Below are 13,774 nucleotides of genomic sequence, written 5' to 3' on the forward strand. Positions count from 1 at the left end.
TCAATTTCATATTCATGGATGTTTCACTAATATGTACAAGCTACTGATAAAGAGATTTAGAATTATAAGAGGTTTAACTCATGAACCCATTGAAGGAATTACTTAAGCAAAAGTTTTGTACAGTTTCAATTTATTTGTACTGTTCAATATCCATAGCACTCAGTACTATTATCAAGAAAAAGAGCTGATAAATAAATAAATGCCATAGTTGCAGTAAAAGCGTCCAGCTATGAACGTAAACTATCAAGGATTCTGTGAGAGTTCTTAATTTTCCATTTTATTTGTATTGTTTCAATGATCCTGCTAGCATTCACTGCAACTGCTGATGTTCATTTGGATTTAAAATAAACACTTTTTATCGTTTTATTTCAATGCAGACTTCTTTCTTAACCCAACATGCTGGGTAGATGTAAGCTTTTTTGTAATACAATATTCTGTGTGTGATAGATTACTAAACTTTATTAGTGCACCTAATAACATTAATTCAATTATTTATCCCTGTAAAGTTAGATGAAATCTTAGTGTTAAGTATAAATATGATAAGGAAAGTTTTAGCACAATGTATATACCTCGGCAGCAAGAAGACCATGGGCATCCACCTTAATCAACACTATTCCTTAACCTCATTCACCAGCTTTTTTTGTGTGCGTGATGCCTTTTACTATGTGGTGAGTGGTCTCCTTTAACCCTAAAGTGTTTACTTAGTGTTAACTACATACACACACATATATCTAGAAGTTGTCATACTACTACTACTACTACTACTACTACTACTAATAATAATAATAATAATAATAAACCCCGTGGAGGCCCGGGAAAAGAATAGGCCTCCGGTATGTTCTGCCAGTCGTAAAACGCGACGAAAAGAACAAACCACTAATAGGGCTAACCCCCCTTTTAGTGTGATTAGTTGGTTCAGGACAGAACTAGAGAAGCCTCGGACAAGCACCGTCATGGTCGGGGACGACGCTTGAACCCTATGCCCGCCCACAATGGTAACGACACTGCTAACCAACTGTAAAATGATTTAAATGCAAATAGAGGTGTTTTGCAGGATATGCTTCCTGCAACCACCCTAGAAGGAAAACAAAGACAGAGGATGAGATGGTCAGATGAAGTTAATCGACACCTCATGTTCTGTTATTACCAACCAACAAACCTAGGAACCAACACAACTGGATACAGATCACAAGTATACACAACATTTATTACCAGATACCCAGAATTAAAATTTTTAACAGAACAACGACTAGCTGGTCAGATCCGTGTAATAATAAAAAATAACAGGATACCCCAGTCAGAATTAGAAAACATCAAACAACAAGTACAACAAATACTGGAACAAAATAATGTGCAATCAGAAGAAGAAGAAAATACAGTAATGGACTCAAACATCCCAGAGCAAACAAACAAAGAACAACACGCACCAATTAAACAATCAGAGGAAAACGAAATCTTAAGACAGCCACCAGAACAAGCACAAATAGAACACGAAGTGACACACATGTTAGATATAGAAGAAAAATTTCAGCTAACATATATAGAATACAAAGACACAAATACAGACATTAGACCATTCTTGCATAGACCACCAAATAACCCACAAGTCGAAACAACAATAAAAACTATCAACACAATCATACACAACAAAATAAATGAAAACACAACCATGGAAGAGTTACAACTACTGGTTTATATAGGAACACTCACTACACTACATATACACACTAGGCAGAGATCAGAACCAACCAACACACAGAAGAAACCCACAAAACCAACATGGCAACACAGGCTACAGATCAAAATAGAAAAACTGAGAAAAGACATCAGACAGCTAACACAATTTATAAGAAATGAAATCTCGGAAAAAAAAACGAAAAAGGTTAGGTAAAATCTCACAATAAGAAGCGACAGAGCAATTAGACGAAAAGAAGCAGAAATTACAAGCATTAGCCAAACGACTCAGAAGACACAAAAAAAAAAAAAAAAAGTGAAAATAGAAGGAAACAAAACCAAACATTCAACACAAACCAAAAGAAATTTTACCAGACAATAGATAACACACACATTAAAATAAACAATCCACCAAACATAACAGACATGGAACACTTCTGGAGCAACATATGGTCAAACCCGGTACAACATAACAGGCATGCACGGTGGATACAAGCAGAAACAGACACATACAAGATGATACCACAAATGCCTGAAGTGATAATTTTGCAACATGAAGTCACCCAAGCAATTAATTCTACTCACAATTGGAAAGCCCCTGGAAATGATAAAATAGCAAATTTCTGGTTAAAGAAGTTCACCTCAACACATTCACATCTAACTAAATTATTTAACAGTTACATTGCAGACCCATACACATTCCCTGATACACTTACACACGGAATAACATATCTGAAACCTAAAGATCAAGCAGACACAGCGAACCCAGCTAAATATCGCCCCATAACATGCCTACCAACAATATACAAAATATTAACTTCAGTCATTAAACAGAAATTAATGACACATACAACACAGAACAAAATTATAAATGAAGAACAAAAAGGTTGTTGCAAAGGAGCACGAGGATGTAAAGAGCAACTGATAATAGATGCAGAGGTGACATATCAAGCTAAAACTAAACAAAGGTCGCTACACTACGCATACATTGATTACCAAAAAGCTTTTGATAGTGTACCCCACTCATGGTTACTACAAATATTGGAAATATACAAAGTAGATCCTAAATTGATACAGTTCCTAAACATAGTAATGAAAAATTGGAAAACCACACTTAATATCCAAACAAATTCAAATAATATCACATCACAGCCAATACAGATTAAGCGTGGAATATACCAAGGAGACTCATTAAGTCCTTTCTGGTTCTGCCTTGCTCTGAACCCACTATCCAACATGCTAAATAATACAAATTATGGATACAATATTACTGGAACATACCCACACAAAATCACACATTTGCTATACATGGATGATCTAAAACTACTGGCAGCAACAAATCAACAACTCAACCAATTACTAAAGATAACAGAAGGATTCAGCAATGATATAAATATGGCTTTTGGAACAGACAAATGTAAGAAAAATAGCATAGTCAAGGGAAAACACACTAAACAAGAAGATTACATATTGTATAACCACAGTGACTGCATAGAAGCGATGGAAAAAACGGATGCCTATAAATATCTAGGATACAGACAAAAAATAGGAATAGATAATACAAATATTAAAGAAGAACTAAAAGAAAAATATAGACAAAGACTAACAAAAATACTGAAAACAGAATTGACAGCAAGAAACAAGACAAAAGCTATAAATACTTATGCCATACCAATATTGACCTACTCATTTGGAGTAGTGAAATGGAGTAACACAGACCTAGAAGCACTCAATACACTTACACGATCACAATGCCACAAATATAGAATACATCACATACATTCAGCAACAGAAAGATTCACATTAAGCAGAAAGGAAGGAGGAAGGGGATTTATCGACATAAAAAACCTACATTATGGACAGGTAGACAATTTAAGAAAATTCTTTCTAGAACGAGCAGAAGCTAGCAAAATACACAAGGCAATCACTCATATAAATACATCGGCTACACCACTGCAATTTCATAACCACTTCTACAACCCTTTAGATCACATAACATCAACAGATACGAAGAAAGCAAATTGGAAAAAGAAAACACTTCTTGGCAAGCACCCGTATCATCTAACACAGCCACACATCGATCAAGACGCATCCAACACATGGCTAAGAAAAGGCAATATATACAGGGAGACAGAAGGATTCATGATTGCAATACAGGATCAAACAATAAACACCAGATATTACAGCAAGCATATTATTAAAGATCCCAATACCACAACGGATAAATGCAGACTTTGTAAACAACAAATAGAAACAGTAGATCACATCACAAGCGGATGTACAATACTAGCAAATACAGAATACCCCAGAAGACATGACAATGTCGCAAAAATAATACATCAACAGCTTGCCTTACAACATAAACTTTTAAAACAACACGTTCCTACATACAAGTATACACCACAAAATGTACTGGAGAATGATGAATACAAATTATACTGGAACAGAACCATTATAACAGATAAAACAACGCCACATAACAAACCTGACATCATATTCACCAATAAAAAGAAGAAATTAACACAACTAATCGAAATATCCATACCCAATACAACAAATATACAAAAGAAAACAGGAGAAAAAATTGAAAAATACATCCAACTGGCTGAGGAAGTCAAAGACATGTGGCATCAGGATAAAGTTGACATCATACCAATTATACTATCAACTACAGGAGTCATACCACACAATATCCACCAGTACATCAATGCAATACAGCTACATCCAAACATATATATATACAACTACAGAAATCCGTAATTATTGATACATGTTCAATTACCCGAAAGTTCCTAAATGCAATATAACACATACCGTACAGTTAAAAGAAAGTGACACTTGATCAAGGTCCGCGTCACTCCATTTTTAACCGGACTTAACGTCTGAGAAAGTGAAGGAAATAATAATAATAATAAATCAGAATTTCCTTCGAGCAAGCCGGGTAGGAATTTTGAGAACAATACGCCAAAATGATTTTTGTCCTGGTTTGTCTCTCCCCAACATACCACGCTACTCCTCTCCTCCTGAGCTCTTCATTAACCTAGTCTCCCCACCTCTTCCTAGGCTGCTCCATGGGTCTTTTTCTTGGTAACCTCCATCTCCAAATACTGATGCGGAGTTCAAGTTGGGTGCACCTGCTTCACATGACCTAACCACTTCAATCTCACAGCACTCCTACTTTCTCTGGTCAAGGTCTCCTTACATATCCAGTCCTGATTCTGTCTCTCATGGTTTTTTTTTTTTTTTTTTTTTTAGAGCTGACTTTCATTTCACATGCTCATATTTGACTCTCTTCTCTCTTATTTATGACAAGATTATACATCATGATTGGCAGGAGATTGGTTTTATATACAGTCTGTTTAGCTCTAAGGATTCCCTTGTTCCAGATAAGGTTTCATACTTTCTGGAAGAATCTGGATTCTTTTGTTACTCTGTTCAAAACTTCTAGTTTGGCACTTTCACCATTTGATATGAGACTACACAGGTAGAGGTGTGTGTGTGTGTGTGTGTGTGTGTGTGTGTGTGTGTGTGTGTGTGTGTGTGTGCGCGTCCGGGCGTGCACGCGTGTATGTGTCCTACTCATCTTCATTGCCACTGTCTTGCTCTTACTCACAGCCAAGAAGTTATTCTCATAATTTACAATGTCGATAGCTTACCATTATAGTCATTACTGATTGTTGGTATACTATACAGAAACATAGTAGTTTCTGCCTGTCTTCCTTTTAATATGTAGCTTAACTCACTCCGCAACTCCTTAATGACAGAATATGACTGGTGGAATATGATAATGAGAAAAGGAAACACTGTCTGTTTGGCTCCAATTTTTATTTTTCAATACCTAGTTTTCAACTTGTCAAGTAATCTGCAGGTGATGAGTGACTGCTCCAACTGGAAAAAAAATGGCATGAGACAGCAAGAGATGTTACTTGACAATGGCACACAGCCAACCACAGGCACTGGAAAATGATATCAAAATTTGTTTTATACTTAACCAATTTTTGCATTCATATATCAATATAACTTCACGAAAAAATCAGAGCCTTCATATGAAAGTGGACCCAACAGTTTCCTTATGTTCTAACAATGAACCCTTCAGTTGTAAAATTACAACAGTGTGATCTGCTATAGAGAGTCAGATCTTTTCAAATATTATGCACCAGTTTCCTTGATCATAATAGTTACGGATAACACGAATGCCCTCCACGCATGCACACATTTTTTCTAGTTCTCCTTCCTCAAATACATGGTAGTACCTATACAACACTGGTACAGTTTGTGCTTGACTACTCTGAGACTGCTTTAGCTTCCACGGCACAAAAACATCTGAGTGTTTGAACTGAGTTCGATTCACGTGAACTGGTAATTCTGGCAACTGACATGTTTCTGTAGTTTTCGAAATTTCTGACAAGTTCAGAATTTTGCTTGAGCCATTTTCAGTGTTATTAACAGAAAGCTCAGAGGTGCAGCTATCTTGTGAAAGTTTGTTAAAATCTCTATCAGCTACAAGATTATAACAACTTGATTCACTTTTGGAATGACCTTTGCAATCACAAGGGTCAAAATCAGGACTTCTATGATGATCTCCAACACCTACTAACTCAGGTTCTGTATCACTGGCACCACTCACTATCATACTTGTTTCACTGCTCTTAAATTTATTTTTCTTTTTACTAGTAAATTTCAGATAATTTGATTTTACTCTTCCACATTCTTGATTTTTTGCCCAGACATACACCAATGCTCGTCCACCTGGTTTTAGTATTCTTGCCATTTCTTCCAAAGCTTTTAATCTGCGTTCCTGTGAACAAAAACAATGTGCATTATAGTACAGAGAGAGAGAGAGAGAGAGAGAGAGAGAGAGAGAGAGAGAGAGAGAGGGGGGGGGAGAGAGATAATATTCAATGAATTATGTTTGAAATATGGGACAGTGCACCTTAGTTAATAACAAAGTGATTGGCAGTTAGGCACAGAATAGGATAATGTTATCAGTTCCGCATTATCTGAATGTGGCTGTGGCAGCAACAGTTGTGCAATTCAGAGCTGAACCCTTTGTATGCTCTCTGTTAATTGCAATACAAAGTTATCTTATTTTTATTTCTGCTCACCTCTGTTGCTATCTCCAGATATTCTGTTTGCATTAAAAAATGGAAGGAAAGGGAGAAGGGGCAGAATTCCAACACAGAAAGGGGAGGTACTTTTTGACATGGAATGAATGACATCTGTCAACATGTAGGCACTGTTGGTGATTGGTGCATTTGATATGAACATTTATTGTGCCATCTGAGAGGTGGAAATCAATATCTAGGAAGGCAGTTCTTCAACTTGATGAGGCCAACTCAACATGGATTTGAGAGTAGCTGTTGTGATTCTACAGCAAAGTGAAGACACTGTTCTTGACATAGGTCCATATCTTATGATGTCACCTGATGAATCTTACGCCAGGCAGGGGGCTTTATGTGTTGCGTAGATAAGAACAATTCTTCTTGCTAGCTCATAAACAAAGGCAGCATAATATGAAGCCGTGTGGATACCCATGACAGGTCCACAGATTTGTTTGAGATTTAGCCTCTGTAAAAGATATAACTGTAGTTCAGAATGTGATGCCTCTAAAGAATTAAAAGAGGTGGTGGGTTTGGGTATGAAAGGCAGAACTGTGTGGCACCAAGGCCATGGGCACGTGGCTTTTGGTGTACAGGGATGCAGCATCCAATGTGACAAGGAGTCTGGTGGTAAAGACACAAATCATGCTCTGGCTGGAGAAAATGAGTAGTATCTTTGATGTACGAAGGGAGACATAGGATAACTGGTTGAAAGTGCTATTAAATAAACACATGCTTTCTGTAGAAACTTTGTAACCAGACTGAATGGGACAACTAGTGGAATTGAATTTGCAGAGCTTGGAAAGCAGGGAAAGGATAAGTGTCATCTAGATATATATTTCACAAGCCACTGTACAATGTATGATAGAAGGTATATTGTACCAATACTATCAGTTTTCTTTTGCATTCGCTTCATGTATTAAGCAAGGGAAAAATGAATGCTTGTTTGTCTCTGCGTGTACCTGCTCCCTCTTATCTCATTCTCATGATACCAACACAAAATATATGTGGTGTAAGCACAATGATTGCACAATTGCTTCTGATACAGTTTTGGTAAGTTTACCCAAGAGAGTTTTGTGGAAACTTTCTTCAAAGGATTCCATCTGTTTCCTGAGCATTTCTGTTATTCTGACCTGTTCTGCTCCTAGCAGCATACCTCCGAATTCATTCAATTTCTGTTCACACATCTACTTGATAAGTACGTCAAACACTGGAGCTCTACTTACAGTTCATAGCACCACTCTTGTACGTGATTGCATTTACAAATGCAATGCATTTTCCCAACAAGTCTATGTCTTCCTATTAGCTATCTCACATGATCATCCCATTCGTGTGTATCTCCCAACCAGGAGTTTGGGCTACTGCTCTTAGAAAATCTGATTATACTTTATGCAAGGGTCGTGGTTTATATCAGTCATTTGAACTTGCAACAGCAGTGCAAGAAGCCACTGATAGTGATTTGTTAACTGCACCATATGCACCCGATGTTGAGTTAGATAGGGCAAAAGTCCATTCTCGACACCATCACCATTTGTAGTTTCCATGGCAGTCCCACCACACATATGTGGACACAAACTTGGCTAGACAACATATAGTTATAAATTCCTCCTCCAATTCTGGCAGTATTGGTTGCATTAATTGTGGTGACAGTTCGTAAAGCACAGCATTGGTAAAGCAATTCTAGACCAACTCTTTCGTTAGTTGTAGCTGATGCAATTCTCCTCAGCAAACTGCTAAGTGTCTTGTTTGCAACAAATGTGGGCAAGTAGCCCAACGGTTTTGTCAGGGCACAGTACCACACTGAACAGGTGCCACCAGTCAGTACAACAAATCCACCTGAAATGATGATCAACCCATGAATGTGGATTTTTAAGAGCTTCCCAAATACTTTGTATCCCTAATTAATGTCGAAGTACTGACATATCAGCTCATCATCTTTGAAGGCGAATAATCCTCATTTAGTAATCTACAGTAATCATCCTACTGCTTTAATAAGGTTAACAGCTTATGTCAACTATTAACATTTATGTACATCAGTAATGCTTTTTGCAGTATCTTCACCACCAGCAACTAAGATTTTTGGTCTAGACACCTTTACTAGCTTTGATTTTCAAATACAGGATTAACTTATCATATCTAATAGCATTTTATCGATGAATTTAATAATTTACGTAAGAAATAATCTGACTTATTTTATTATAACTGGGGCTGCACCCAAAACTTTGCAGCGCTTTAATCTTGAAAACTCCTTGCTTTTACTGAGGTAATCCTTCCATGCGTTTGCTATGATGGAAAGCAGAACTTCATCGTCTGGACAATTACATTTAGAGGCATCAGGTGTTACAACATCAATTGCATGAATCAATGGGTGATGCTCACATTGGTAATTAAAAAGCCATGTGGTACAATACAGATTTGTAACAATTTTAAAGTATATATCAATGCTGAATCTGACGTTAATAGTTGTCATACTCTGCATCCAGAAAGGTATTGGCTGAGTTAACAGGAGGCTCATTCATTTCAAAGATAAATTTAGCTGATGCAATTACCCTTAAATGCTGAATCAGAACTTTACATGGTAAGCAATACAGTTTTCAGGCTATATCAATGTAGTAGATTATATCAACTAATGTTTATACCAGTTCTTGACAGAACATGGCAACATATTAAATACAACATACTTTCCTTATGTTCCACAAGATATTATTTATGTGTTCACAAACCAGCTCTCAGTTTTTTTAGGCCACTGTCAGTTGACAACTGGATGTTGCAGCCACAGAGAAAATTATGTCAGACTACACAGGTATTACTGATCCGGAGATAGAAAGTATATAACATAATGAGATATGGTGTTTGCGAAGAAGATTATTACATTTTTATTCCCAGAGATCACAACATTTAGCAACATATTGGAAATAAAGTTGAATTTAGTGGTGTTAACCTAACAAATGCATAAGAAACATCTGGAAATATTTGAAATAAACAAACATATGACACAGAATGCTGGCTTAGTTCTAAATGACCAAAGAAATTTCTTTTTCTGCCTCTGTAAACTTAAGTTTCAGTTATGCAAATTAGATTACAATAATAAATTCAACTTCAGTACTCATCTGTTATTGAATGTAATGTTTTCTGTGTTTTATTAAATCTAACAACTTCTGCATGTAAAAAACTAATACTTTTCTATACAAACACTGTAGCTATATCAGAAATATCTGTACAGTTGTCCAAAATTTCTATAGTTGCGACACTCAGTTGTCATCTAATGGTGGCCTAAGAACACAAAAGCCAGTTCATGATCAATTAAATAATATTTTGCAGAAGAGTACGAAAGTGTTTCCCTATTTAATATTTATAACAGGTGACCAGTTGCTATTGTGAGTGCTCCCAAAACATTTTAAAAATACTTTGAGTATGAAACTTCTGGCAGATTGAAACCATGGGCTGGATTAGGACTCCAACCTGCAATCTTTGCTTCTCGTGGGGCAAATGGTCTGCCAACTGAACTATCGAGACTCAACTCAAAATCTGCCCTTATTTTTTCTTTTGCCAGTACTGGTATCTTACTTTCCACACTTCACAGAAGTTTTCCTGGATACCTCTTGAGACTGTACTCCTAAAAGAATGAATATTGTGGTGAAATGGCTAAGCTACGGCATGGAGGATTGTAAAGCTATGAAGGGAGAAGGTCAGTTGTGCCTGGATAGCTCAGTTGGTAGGGCATTTATCTGTGAAAGGAAAAAGTTCCAGGTTTGGGTTCCAGTTCATCATACATATTTAATTTGCAAGGAAGTTTCTGGTGAGTGAACACCCTGCTGCAGAGTGAAAATTCACTCTGGCTGGCTGTACTATGTCCTTTCTTCAGGGGATGCTGCTTCCATATAGACAGCAGTCACAGAAGCTCTTCAGGACTCCGCATCATTAATATGACAAATAGATGCACAAGAGATGATAAGAAGGTTTATGACATCTGTTAATGTTAAATTCAGATGGCTAGAAGAAGCAGCATTTAATGTGTATCCAATTCAGGAGGAAGTGACATCACTAAACACGAAGAGGTTTGTCAATCATTTGCACCACTCTCTACAAGCCAGATCAATATGGAGGAATGTAATCTGATTCCACAGATTTATGTCACACTCGTGAAACAACATCCTGCATTATCAAGAATACAGATAGAACCGGGTCCTTCGTCAATTTAATAGCAGTGCCGAAAAATTGACCTATGGAGAACTAAGAGCGACACATTGATATCTTTCCCTGGTGAATACCTAAGGATTTTGTGCACTGCTGTAACGAAAGAATAAGAGAGTTTAACACATATTATGCTGCAAGATGTCAAACAACAGGACAATGCTAGGCATGCTAGGCAAATGCAGAAGACTACAATGCGAAGCTTAGCACATTGAGCTCATTCTCCAACATAATCAATCATTCCCTGTTGTCGTACAGATGTTCTAGCCACTAATATAAAAAACTAAACAAGGTAGCCATTTTTGGAGGTGAGCCTGCAGGAGATGACAATCCTCAACAGACAACAGTTTCCAAGATGTTGAGAAATCCCATCATCGTCATTATAGCCATCATCATCACCATCACCATCACCATCACCACCATCGACCAACCTATCCAGCCACTAGTCAATTCCATATCATCAACTTCTATGATATCAGATGCACATCATTCACAGATGAAGAAGGTATGTTCTGGATTCAAAAATCACTGTGTTGAAGGCTGCAAGTCAAAAATAAGCCCAACTAACAGCAACCTGTATTGTAAGAATAGGTGTTAATGGGAGAACACAGCCCTTCAAATTTGTTGTTTTACCAGAATACAAATATATAGTTATCGCTGAGTGGGAATTGACCCAGAAATTACAGGCTTTCATCGAAGGTGGGGGACTGGAGTTCCAGATTGATGAAGAGACTCATACAAGTTCATACAACAACCACTGCTCTGGATAATGTTATAAATTGAATTGAACACACACTTATTTTGCCATTATCATCAGGATGAAATCTAGTTAATAGTCTGGATTCTGAGACTGTGAAGCTCTAGTCAAGTACAAAAAAAGACCTCAGCTTCACAAAAGAAATCTGTATGCCAGTGACCATTAAAATCAAGAAATATGCACAAGGAGGATGCTGGGTCACCAATTGTAATGAGCAGCTGGAACTCATCTCTACGGTTAAGTGCATAAGGATGGTTGAACCAGTCTAGGAATGTAAACTAAGAGTGCCACTGGTGGAGAATCAAACTTTGCTACCATTACAAACTGAACACTGGATGAATCTTCTATTCACATTTAACAGGTCCTGGCTTGACTGAAACATCAATGGTGAATGTTGGGCATTTTGTGACAATTTTTGTCTGGTGTGGTGACAAGACAGACTCAAAGTGAAACACAATATCAATGTCTATCAGTCAGTGCTCCTAGTGGGTTTGTCATCTGAATGATGGCTAATTCACTAAGAACTGGAGACGATTGCTACAAGACAACATAATTTACCTGTCAGAAAGTCATTGGTCTTTCTATGTAGTCCTCAAGAAGGAGAATGATAACAGGTGGCATTTCTGCATTAATTACTAGTGGCTGAAAAAAGTCACTTGTTTCACAACATCTGAGTCTCTGTTTAGAGTCCCTTAGGGAATTATTTGTGAGGCACAACTTTAAAGAAATGATAGCATGACACCTTTGACATGATCAACTGACAGCACATTAAGGAAGTATTTATTTCCTGTCTGCTTTCTATCTCTGATCAGTGATTTCTTTTTTACGTTATGTATACAGGATGGTCCATTCATTGCGATCGGGACAAATATCTCACGAAATAAGCGTCAAACGAAAAAACTACAAAGAACGAAACTTGTCTAGCATGAAGAGGGAAACCAGATGGTGCTGCCATAGGTCAAATGGATATCAACTGCGTTTTTTTTGTTTTTTGTTTTTTTGTTTTTTTTTTTTTTTAAATAGGAACCCCCATTTTGTATTACATATTCATGTAGTACGTAAAGAAATATGAATGTTTTATTTGGACCACTTTTTTCGCTTTGTGATAGATGGCACTGTAATAGTCATAAAGATATGACTCAATTTTAGGAGAACAGTTGATAACAGGTAGGCTTTTTAAATTAAAATACAGAACGTAGGTAAATTTGAACATTTTATTTCGGTTGTTCCAATGTGATAAATGTACCTTTGAGAACTTATAATTTATGAGAACACATGCTGTTACAGCTTGATTAATGCAATAAAAGCTCAAAATGATGTCCGTCGACTACAATGCATTTGGCAATAAGTGTAACGACATTCCTCTCAACAGCGAATAGTTCGCCTTCCGTAATGTTCACACATGCATTGACAATGCACTGACGCATTTTGTCAGGCATTGTCGGTGGATCACAATAGCAAATATCCTTCAACTTTCCCCACAGAAAGAAATCCGGGGACATCAGATCCGGTGAATGTGCGGGCCATGGTATGGTGCTTCAATAACCAATCCACCTATCATGAAATATGCTATTCAATACCGCTTCAACCGCACGCGAACTATGTGCCAGACAGCCATCATGTTGGAAGTACATCACCATTCTGTCATGCAGTGAAACATCTTGTAGTACATTATGTAGAACATTATGTAGGAAATCGGCACACATTGCACCATTTAGATTGCCATCAATAAAATGGGAGCTAATTATCCTTCCTCCCATAACGCCGCACCATACATTAACCCACCAAGGTTGCTGATGTACAACTTGTCACAGCCATTGTGGTTTTTCCGTTGACCAGTAGTGCATATTATGCTGGTTTATGTTACCGCTGTCGATGAATGATGCTTCGTCGCTAAATAGAACGCGTGCAAAAAATCTGTCATCATCCCGTAATTTCTCTTGTGCCCAGTGGCAGAACTGTACACAACATTCAAAGTCGTCACCATGCAATTCCTGCTACATAGAAATATGGTACGGGTGCAATCGATGTTGATGTAACATTCTCAACA

The 13,774-nt window shown here is 37.3% G+C and overlaps 1 protein-coding gene across 1 annotated transcript in view; it reads right to left on the bottom strand.

The window, feature by feature from the left end:
- Window positions 1–5,484: 5,484 nt before the first annotated feature.
- Window positions 5,485–13,774, bottom strand: part of LOC124804923 (alkylated DNA repair protein alkB homolog 8) — a 41,152-nt gene continuing 32,862 nt past the window's right edge. Inside the window, exon 9 of the mRNA XM_047265299.1 lies at window positions 5,485–6,472. Within this exon, the coding sequence (XP_047121255.1) occupies window positions 5,807–6,472 (666 nt within the window). The 3' untranslated portion in view covers window positions 5,485–5,806. The remainder of the gene's footprint in view (window positions 6,473–13,774) is intronic.

This window comes from Schistocerca piceifrons, chromosome 7, assembly GCF_021461385.2.
Source record: "Schistocerca piceifrons isolate TAMUIC-IGC-003096 chromosome 7, iqSchPice1.1, whole genome shotgun sequence".
Taxonomy (NCBI): Eukaryota; Metazoa; Arthropoda; class Insecta; order Orthoptera; family Acrididae; genus Schistocerca; species Schistocerca piceifrons.